The 10,753-nt window shown below is 40.8% G+C and overlaps 1 protein-coding gene across 1 annotated transcript in view; it reads right to left on the bottom strand.

Annotated features, from left to right (window-relative positions):
• trub1 (TruB pseudouridine (psi) synthase family member 1) overlaps positions 1-10,753 on the bottom strand; it is a 73,059-nt gene that overhangs the window by 44,328 nt on the left and 17,978 nt on the right. Inside the window, exons 2-3 of the mRNA XM_020527597.2 lie at positions 8,663-8,758; positions 4,593-4,648 (exon numbers count right to left, since the gene is read on the bottom strand). Coding sequence (XP_020383186.1) covers positions 4,593-4,648; positions 8,663-8,758 — 152 coding nt within the window. The remainder of the gene's footprint in view (positions 1-4,592; positions 4,649-8,662; positions 8,759-10,753) is intronic.

Here is a 10,753-nt window from a genome sequence, read left to right as displayed (position 1 = left end):
ATGTTGAATGAATGTTGAATGAATGTTGAATGAATGTTGAATGAATGAAACTTGGAAAACATTCCATTTTATGCCTTACTGAAGTTGAATTTAAAACATTGCAAAATTGGATGCAATGATGAAGTGGATTCACAACTGAGCATTCCTATAATCAGTGTGCAGTAAATGTGAAAAATCATGATTGATTTCCGCAGCCCAACATAAGCATAACAAATGATACCGAGATCAGAACTTATTTACAAATCATTTAGATCTAGATCAGAACGAGTTTCAACATGCTATCTCATAAGTTCACAACATGCCAAAGGTAAGAATGCAATACTTGTCTCTCAGCTTTTGCTCTAACATCCTGATAGAGATCTGGGAGCTTGCACAGATTCAATATGTTGTTTCATAAATTTTGTGATAAGAGAAGTGGACATTGTCCAGGGATTGAAGTTCACCTACCTTTAAAGCTATTATAACAGAGAAGCTCAATGAACTTAATCACTACTCATTCAGGGGATCTATACATCACCGGCTGGGTCAGCACTTATTGTCCATCCATTGTTACCCTTGAGAAGAGACAATAAGCTACCTTCTTGAACCATCGCAGTTCATCTGCGAGAAATAGACCTACAATGTCAGTAGAGACGGAGTTCCAGGATTTTAACCCAACAACATTGAACTAACAGTGATATATTTCCATGTCAGGACAGTGAATGGTTTGGAAGGGAAATAATATTCCCACGTCTCTGCTGTCACTATTCTTCTCGATGGTAATGCTCATGGGTTTGCAATGTGCTGTTTAAAAGGAGCCTTGATAAATTTCTGCACTGCATCTTGCAGATGGGATACATTGCTGCTACTGAGCATCAGTGGTGGGGAAAAAAGTGAACGTTTGCAGATGTAATGCCAAATCAAGTGAGCTGCTTTCTCCAGCATGATCAAGCTTCGAGTGATATTGAAGCCGCACCCATCCAGGTAAGTGGGGACTATTCCATCAAACTCCTGACTTGTGCCTTGTAGATGATAGCTTTGGGAAGTCAGGTGGTGAATTATTTGCTGCAGTATTCCGAGTCTCTGACCTGCTCTTGTAGCCACTGTATTTACATGGCAAATTCAGTTGAGTTTGTGGTCAATGGTAACTCCGAGGATTTTGACAATGGAAGATTCAGTGATGGTAATACCAAAGTCAAGGAGTGGTGGTTAGATCATCTATTGCTGGAAAAGGTTTTTGCCTGGCATTTGTGTGCAGTTATTCTCCACTTATCAGCCCAAGCCTCGACATTATCCAGATCTTGATGCACTTGAACAAAGACCTCAATATCTGAGGAGTCACGAACGATGCTGAACATTGAACATCCCCATGTCTGAGCTTCTGATGAAAGCAAGGTCATTGACGAAGCACCTGAAAATGGTTGGGCCTAGGACACTACACTGAGGAACTCCTGAAGTGATGTCCGGGAGCTGAAATGACTGACCTCCAACAACCATAACCATCTTTCTATCTGCCAAGTACAACTCCCAAACAATGGAGAGTTTGCCCCCGATATCCATTGAATCCAGTTTTTTTAGGGTTCCTTAATACCACACTTGATCAAATGCAGCCTGGATGTCAAGGGTTGTCACTCTCACTTCACCTCTGGAATTCAGCTCTTTTATCTGTGTTTGAAGCAAGGCTGTAGTGAGGTCAGGAGCTGATTGACCCTGCTGGAACCCAATTTGGGTATCAGTGAGCACATTAATGCTAAGAAGGTGCTGCTTGACAGCACCGTTGATGACACCTTTCATCACTTTACTGATGATAGAGTAGGTGGAGGTGATGGTAATTGGCTGGGTTGGATTTGCCCTGTTTTCTGTGCACAGGGTATATCTGGGCAATTTGCCACATTGTCGGGTCTAGGCCCGTGTTATAACTGTACTGGAAAAGCTAGGCCAGGGGAGTAGCAAGTTCTGGAGTACAAGTCTTCAGTACTATAGCTGGAATGTTGTCAGTAATTTCTGCAGTATCCAGGCGACTCCAACTAGTTCTTGAAATCACGTGGAGTGAATTGAACTGGTTGAAGACTGCCATCTGTGATGCTGGGGACCACCAGAGGAGACCAATATGGATCATCCATTCGGCACATAAGGTTGAAGATTGTGGCGAATGCTTCAGCATCTTTTTTTGTACTGACATGCTGGGCTTTTCATTTTGAGGATAGGGATATGTGCAGAGCCTCCTCCTCCAGTGAATCATTTAACTGTCCACCATCATTCACAATTGGATGTGAAAAGACTGAAGAGCTTAGATCTGATCCCATTGGTTGTGGGATTGCTTAGCTCTATCAATTGCTGCATATGCTATTTGGCATGCAAGTAATCCCATTTGATTGCTTCACCAGGTTGACACTTTATTTTTAGGTATGCCTGATACTGCACCTGGCATGCCCTCCTGCACTCTCCATTTAACCAAGGTTGATCCCCTGGCTTGATGGTAGTGGTTGATTGGGATATGCCAGGCTGTAAGATTGCAGGTTGTGTTGGAGTACAATTCTGCTGCTGTTGATAGCCCACAACACCTCATGGATGCCCAGTCTTCAGTTGCTACATCTGTTTGAAGTCTGTCCCATTTAACCACAGTCATAATGCCACACAACACAACAGTAGGTATTCTCGGTGTGAAGGCTGGACTTCGTTGCCCCAAGAACTGTGCAGTGGTCACTCTTACCGACTTTGTCATGGATAGATGCATCTGCAGCCAGCAGACTGGTAAGGAGGAGAGCAAATATGCTTTTCCCTCTTGTTGGTTTCCTCACCTGCGGACCTAGCCTAGCAGCTATGTCCTTTAGGACTTGACCAACTCAATCAGTCGTGCTACTGCCGACCCACCCTTGGCAACAAACATTGAAACCTCCCATGCAGAGTACTTCTTGTGCTCTTGCCACCTTGGTACTTCCTTCAAATTTTGTTCAACAAAGAGCAGTAATGATTCAGCTGCCAACAGAAGATGGGACATAGTAAATCAGCAAGATTTTTCCTTGCCCATGGTTTAACCTGAAGCCATGAGACTGACTTTAGATCTGAAGTCAATGTTGAAATCTCCCAGAGCAACTCCTTCCCAACTCTATACTACAGTGCTGCAACCTCTGTTGGATCTATCCTGCTATTGAGACAAGACATATCCAAGGATAGTGACAGTGGCATTTAAGACAGAATCATACTCACGGAATCATATTTTACAGACAATGTCAGGCTGTTACTTGACTAGTCTTTGAGAGTGCTCTCCCAGTTTTGGCACTAGCCCTCAGATGTTACGAAGGGTAGTCGATGACCGAGTGGTATTATCGCTGGACCGTTAATCCAGAGACCAGACAACATTCTAGGGACCCATTCCACTATCCCACCATGGCAGATGGTAGAATTTGAATTCAATAAATATCTGGAATTAAGAATCTAATGATCACCATGAATCCATTGTCGATTGTCAAAAAAACCCATCTAGTTCACTAATGTCCTTTAGGGAAGGAAACCTCTATCCTTACCTGGTCTGGCCTACATGTGACTCCAGACCCACAGCAATGTGGTTGACTCTGAACTACCCTCTGGGCAATTAGGGATGGGCAATAAATGCTGCCTAGCCAGCGATGCCCCTCAACCTGTGAATGAATAACAAGAAAAGGACTTTGCAGGATTAACAGGACTGTTTTTGTCATTGTCTTTTCCAGTACCTCAGTCGATGCCAGGTAGCCTGTGTGTTTTCATTTCTTTGTTGAGACTTTGTAGCAATTGATATAACAGAGTGGCTTACTAGGCTATTTTAAGAGAGCAGTTGTGGAGTCAGGCACACTGCTGTGGTCTGGAGTCACACACAGGCTAGACCAGGTGAAGATGGCAGATGTCCTTCCCTGAAGAACATTAGTGAGTCAGATGGGTTTTTCTGACAATAGTTTCATGGTCAACAGTCGATTCTTAATTCCAGAATTTTTTTTGTTGAATTCAAATTCCACCATCTACTGCGGTGGAATTCAAACTAGAGCCCCCAGAACATCAGCTAAATGTCTGGATTATTAAACTAGTATTAATACCACTAGGCCATTACCTCCCCATTTTCTGGCACCTTAGTCAACTTCAGATTTGTCAGTTTCATTCCTTTTTCAAGAATCTTTTGGTGATTGATACAACTGAGTGGTTTGTTCAGCCATTTCAAAGGCAGTTAAGATTTAATCATGTTGGAGTCACTCATCAGCCAGACCAGGTAAGGACAATAGTTTTCCTTCTCCAAACACAATAATGAACCAGATGGTATTTTATGACAATACAAGTTCTACCATCTGCCATATCTCCAGATCATTAATGGAGTCTCTGGATTAGGAGTCTAACAGTATCATTATGCATTCTTCTTACCCATTTATTAACTCCAGTTTTACTGAGTGATGAATATTAGCAAAGCAATCTTAAAATATGTCAGCAATATTAACATGTATATAGTTTATACTTTCATTGAAGCAGGTTAAATGAGCTTCTCAAATTTTACATTTCTCAGAACATTTTACAGTGAATTAAATGTTGAAGCCATGAATTTAGTGAAATCAGGACAAATCATATTCACATTAAATAATTACATTTACCTTGGAGCAGGACAACATTCCACCAAGCATTTTGGTCCCTTTGCCAATGCCAACCACTAAAGTAAAATAACAAAGAAAAACAGTATTTTTTTTTAATCTGTAGCAAGAGAAAGAATCGCAGCAAATCAGAAACATAAACAAAGATTGATGGCATTGTGCAGCACATTGGTCAGGAAATAGGTCTTAGGACTATAATGCAAAATAAATCTACGAAACAATCAACACAGTGCTCAATTGTTGTTAACAGAAAGATAAAGTTCAAATAGGTTGTATTATTACTGCACAACTCAATTCTGGACTAAAATCTAAAAGAACCGCAGGTGCTGGAAATCTGAAACAAAAATAGAAATTGCTGGAAAATCTCAGGAGGTCTGAACAGAATTCTGAAGAAGGGATACTGGACCCAAAACATTAACTCTGATTTCTATCCACAGATGCTACCAGACCTGCTGGGAGTTTCCAACAATTTCTGGTTTTTGTTTTAATTCTGGACTACTCTATACAGCTCTTGCTGCAATCACAGGAAAAATATTATTGCTTTTAACCAAGTAAGGAAGCAAGGCATAGAGAACATTCTGGTATCTGTACTTTAAATGCAGAGGTAAAATACGAAGTATGATATTTGAGCTCCAGCCTTTAAGGTGCGGGAACTGACAGAAGCTTGACAAGGATGATCTGGAATTTGGGATTCAAACCAATATTCTCTTTCACCTGCTCATCAATGCAGTAATTAAGAATGTAGCATGCAGGGAATGAAGGACACACTACAGAAACATTCCTTTCCAGGGGCGCATGTGTGTTATTTAGTCTTTCTTTATTCATTCACGGGATGAGGATGTCGCTGGCTAGGCAGCATTTATTGCCCATCCCTAATTGCCCAGAGGATAATCTTAAAGAGAATGTGCAATACAATATCCCAGTTCAGCAAAGTCAACAGAAGTTTAAGGGAACATTGATAGTGCAAATAAAAAGCATCGCAGAATTTAAATTTGTTATTTTAAAAAGGATTCTTATGTTAATATAGGCCAGGTATCTGAACACTCAAAACTAAGAAAAAAGTACAAATATGACTGTGTGTCATGGTTGTCTATGTGTGGAGCCACAGGAGATGAGGGAGATTTTTAATGAATATTTCTCCTCAGAATCATGGATGCCAAGGAAATAAGGGAAACAAGTGGGGACATTTTGAACCATGTACAGAGAAGAGGTGTTTGCAGCCTTAAAGCATTTTAAGGTGGATAAATCCCCTGGGCTTGAACAATTCCATCCTCGGACATTGTGGAAGGCTAGGGAAGAAATTGCAGAGGTCCTGGCAGAGATTTTTGCTTCGTCTTTAACCACTGAAGTAGTTTGGAAAGACTGGAGGGTGGTTAATGTTGTTCCACTGTTTAAGCAAAGACAAGCCAGGGAACTACAGGCCAGTGAGCTTGACATCAGTGGTAGGTAAATTATTGGAGAGGATACTGAGGGACAGGATCAACCAAAATTTGGATAGTCAAGAAAGAATTAGGGATAGTCAGCATGGATGTGTGTACGGGAAGTCACGCCTGACAAATCTTTTAGTGTTTTTCCAAGACGTAACCAACAGGATAGATGAGAGTAGGGCAGTGGATGGTGTCTATATGGAGGTTAGTAAGGCCTTTGACAAGGTTTTTGCTAGTCATGAAGGTTAGGTCACGCGAGATCCAGGAAAAGCTAGCTAATTTCATTCAAAATTGGTTTGATGGTAGGAAGCAGAGGGTGATGTTTGAAATTTGTTTCTCAGACTGGAGGCCTGTGACTACTGGTATGCCACAGGGGTCGGTGCTGGGACCTTGGCTATTTGTTATTTATATAAAAGATCAGGATGTGAATGTACAAGGCATGATTAGTAAGTTTGCGAATGATACAAAATTAGGAGGTAACATTGATAGTGAGGAAGGTTATTAAAAATTACAGGAGGGGTCTTGATCAGATGGGGAAGTGGGCTAAGGATTAGCAAATGTAATTTAACACAGTTAAGTGTGAGGTGTTTCACTTTGGAAAGTCAAACCAATGTAGGATTAAAACAGTAAATGGTAAGGTCCTGAGGAGTGTTGTGGAACAGAGGATCCTAAGAGTACAAGTACATAGTTCGTTGAAAATGGCGTCACAGGTAGGCAGGGTGGTGAAGAAGGCATTTAGTTTGCTGGCCTTCATTGGTCGAGGCATGGAGTATAGGAGTTGGGACGTTATGTTACACTTGTATAAGTCACTGGTGAGGCCGCACTTGGGAGTGTACAGTTTTGGTCACGCTGCTATACGAAAGGCAGTTAAAACTAGAAAGTGTGCAAAGAAGATTCATGAGGATGTTGCCAGGACTAGTATGCCTGAGTTATAGGGAGAGGTTGGCCAGGATAGGATTTTATTCCTTGGAACATAGAAGAATGAGGAGCGACCTTATTGAGGTGTATAAAATCATGAAGGGCATAGAAAGGATGAATGTATATGGTCTTTTTCCCAGGGATGGGGAATTGAAAACGAGGGGGCAAAAGGTTTAAGTTGAGAGGGCAAAAACATAAGACGGACCTGAGGGGCAAATTCTTCATGCAGAGGGTGGTACATATACGGAATAGGTTGCCACAGAAAGTGGTTGAAGTGGGTACAATAGCAACATTTAAAAAACATTTGGATAAGTACACGGATGGGAAGGGTAAACCCATGAGGGACATGGACCAAATGCAGGCAATTGGAACTAGTTGAGTGGGCACCGTGGTCAGCATGGACCAATTTAGGCCAAAGGGCCTCTTCATTGCTGTATTACTCTATGACTAAATCAAGGAAGCTGGAGACTAGATGAATAATTTCTCTGGATTTCAGTTGAATGCATCTGTTGAAATATATCATCAGTCCAGTTGATTCAGAATCAGTGAGACCAGCAGCACATAACTATTCTGCCAATGGGTTAGGAATAGGGTTAGGGTAATCCTAAAGAACATAAGAACACAAGAACACAAGAACACAAGAACACAAGAACACAAGAACTAGGAGCAGGAGTAGGCCGTCTGGCCCTTCGAGCCTGCTCCGCCATTCAATAAGATCATGGCTGATCCTTTCGTGGACTCAAATCCACTTACCCTCGTTCTCACCATATCCCTTAATTCCTTTATTGTTCAAAAAAAATCTACCTTTTTTTTTTAAAAAGCGTTTACTGAAGTAGCGTCAACTACTTCACTGGGCAAGGAATTCCATAGATTAACAACCCTCTGGGTGAAGAAATTCCTTCTCAGTTCAGTCCTAAATCTTCTCCCTCTAATCTTGAGGCTATGCCCTCTTGTCCTAGCTTCACCTGCTAGTGGAAACGTCCTCTCTACTTCTATCTTATCTATTCCCTTCATAATTTTATATGTTTCTATAAGATCCCCCCTCAATCTTCCGAATTCCAATGAATATAATCCCAATCTACTCAGTCTCTCCTCATAAGCCAACCCCCTCAACTCCGGAATCAACCTAGTGAACCTTCTTTGCACCCCCTCCAGTGCCAGTACATCCTTTCTCAAGTAAGGAGACCAAAACTGCACACAGTACTCCAGGTGTGGCCTCACCAGCACCTTGTACAGCTGCAACATAACCTCTCTGCTTTTTATTTCAATCCCTTTAGCAATGAAGAGCAAAATTCCATTTGCCTTCCTACTTACTTGTTGTACCTGCAGACCTACCTTAAAACAAACAGTGCTCTTGTTCATTTCAACCCAATGTTTCAAAAGGCTTTCCTGGTACCTCACTGCTAAACTAGTGATCAGTTTCAGCTGCTTTTTGTTTCCCAGGATCTATTAGCAACAGGAGTCATCAGCTGGTTGTAAAATCTCTCACCAGCCCCATATAAAGTTGCAGCCCAAATTAGAATGCTGACAGAAAACATGCACGTGGCCTGCAAATTACTTTAATCCCTCATTTGTAATGTATGCCTTCTAGTGTGCAAAGTCCATATTTTAACATATGTAAGGATAAGACATTGAAGAGTGACAAAAGCATACAAGAAATCAATATAAAAAGCTCTTTACCCATTGCTACAAAGTACCTTTAGCTTTCAATCCCCGCTTCCTTCTTACCAAGCACTCCTGATGCTGCACTGTCCAGGGTTCCTCCATGTCCCAACTTCAGAACCTGTTTCTTTCTTTTCATTGGATGTTGCTTGATGCCAGCCTCTGTTTGAGCAACACAATTCAAATGTCAGACTACACAACGACAGTTGTACAAAAAAAATTCAAATGTCGCAAAATATCTGAACAAGTGTTTTATTCTACTTTTTGGCTAAAATTTAAATGGTACTACCAAACAGCACTGTCACATGGACTGCAAAATTTGAGATCGTCTACCATCATCTTGTTGACTATGCCAAAATCTTGAGAATAAACACTGAAAAAGAGAGGTCATGATGATGTGTAGGGTATGGGTTTTAAATTCAGTTCAGGGTTGAAGTAGTAAGTGAAATTTCATATGATCTAGTTTGGCTTAGAAAACATTAAAGGAATGCTTTCCATCACGTATGGCTTTGTCACTAGTTTAGCAGTGAGGTACTGGGAAAGCCTTTCAAAACATTAGGTTTAAATAAACAACAGCACTGTTTGTTTTCAGATTACCCTAACCCTATTCCTAACCCATTGGCAAAATAATCATGTGCTGCTGGCCTCACTTATTCTGAATCCACTGAACAGATCATAGTCTGGAAATAGATGAGTTCTCTCTAACTTCCTTACTTGGTCAACAGCTAATTAGCTATTCATCACCATATCTGGCTCTTAAGAATCAGGAATTCTCATCTCTTGACCATCACATTGGAGAGACAAAGTAATTTCCAATTTCTTTTCTCCTTGAACAAGTGTCTTTTCCTTGTCCCCATTCACACACACCAAGCATGAAGAGTTCCTAGGCTTCTTTAAATCACCAAGACTCATAACACCTGCGCTGCATCCCACCGTTTTCTGTCCTTGCACAACACAAGCTAACTTGGTCAAAAACCCCTCTATCTTAGCAGTGAATCAACATCTTTCTGCACCTTCTTTGCTACCTTCTCCAATGCCCTCTTGAGATCAAAGGTGAATTTGATCTCAAGTGACTGAAGAGATAGTAGGGGTCCACTTTGAGTCTAGTGATCATAACTCTATTTATTTTAAAACAGTTATGGAAAAAGATAAGCCTTCCATAAAAATTAAAGTTTTTAATTGGAATAAGGCAAATTGTAATGGTATGCAACAAGACTTTTAAAAACTAACTGGAATAGATTGTTCACAGATAAAAGGACATCTGATAAGTGGGAGGCTTTCAAAAGTGTGATAATGAGAGTTCAGAGTCATTATATTCCTGTTAGAGTGGACGGCAAGGCTGGTAGGATTGAAAACAATGGATGAAAAAGATATTGAGATTCTTGTCCAGAATAAAAGGTAATCACATGTTAGATATAAACAAATGGGTTCAAATGAATCTCTTGAACAGTATAAAGAGAATAAGGGGCATTCTTAAGAGGAAGCTCAGGAAGGAAAAGAGAGGATATGAGATAGCCTTGGCAAATAAGATTAAGGATAATCCAAAGAAATTCTACATGTACATTAAGAGCAAGAGAGCAACTAGAGAGACAGTACAGCCCCTTAAAGATCAAAGGGGTCAACTTTGTGTTGAACCTCAGGGATGGGAAAGATATTAAATGAACATTTCGCATTAGTTTTTAGTGTGGAGAAAGAATTGGAGGCTAAAGAACTCAGAAATGAATACTGATGTTTTGAAAACAGTTCACATTACAGAAGCAAAAGTGCTGGAGGTCTTAGTAAATATAAAGTTGGATAAATCTCCAGAATCTGATCTAGTTTATCCCATGACTTTGTGGGAAGTTAGGGAAAAAAACTGCAGGGTCCCTTACAGAAATAAAAACTGAAAGAACTGCGGATGCTGTAAATCCGGAACAAAAACAGAAGTTGCTGGAAAAGTTCAGCAGGTCTGGCAGCAACTGTGAAGGAAAAAAAAAAGTTAACGTTTCAGGTTCAGTGACCCTTCCTCCCTTACAGAAATAGTTGTATCATCTGTAAATACAGGTAAGGTGCATGACTGGAGAGTGACTAATGTTGTCCCTTTGTTTAAGAAGGGATGTAACAAGAAGCCCAGGTACTACAGACCTGAGAGTCTGAGGTGGTGTTAAAGTTGTTGAA

Source organism: Rhincodon typus, chromosome 20 (genome assembly GCF_021869965.1).
Source record: "Rhincodon typus isolate 14 chromosome 20, sRhiTyp1.1, whole genome shotgun sequence".
In the NCBI taxonomy this organism is placed as follows: domain Eukaryota; kingdom Metazoa; phylum Chordata; class Chondrichthyes; order Orectolobiformes; family Rhincodontidae; genus Rhincodon; species Rhincodon typus.
This window is presented reverse-complemented; position numbering and strand designations above follow the sequence as displayed.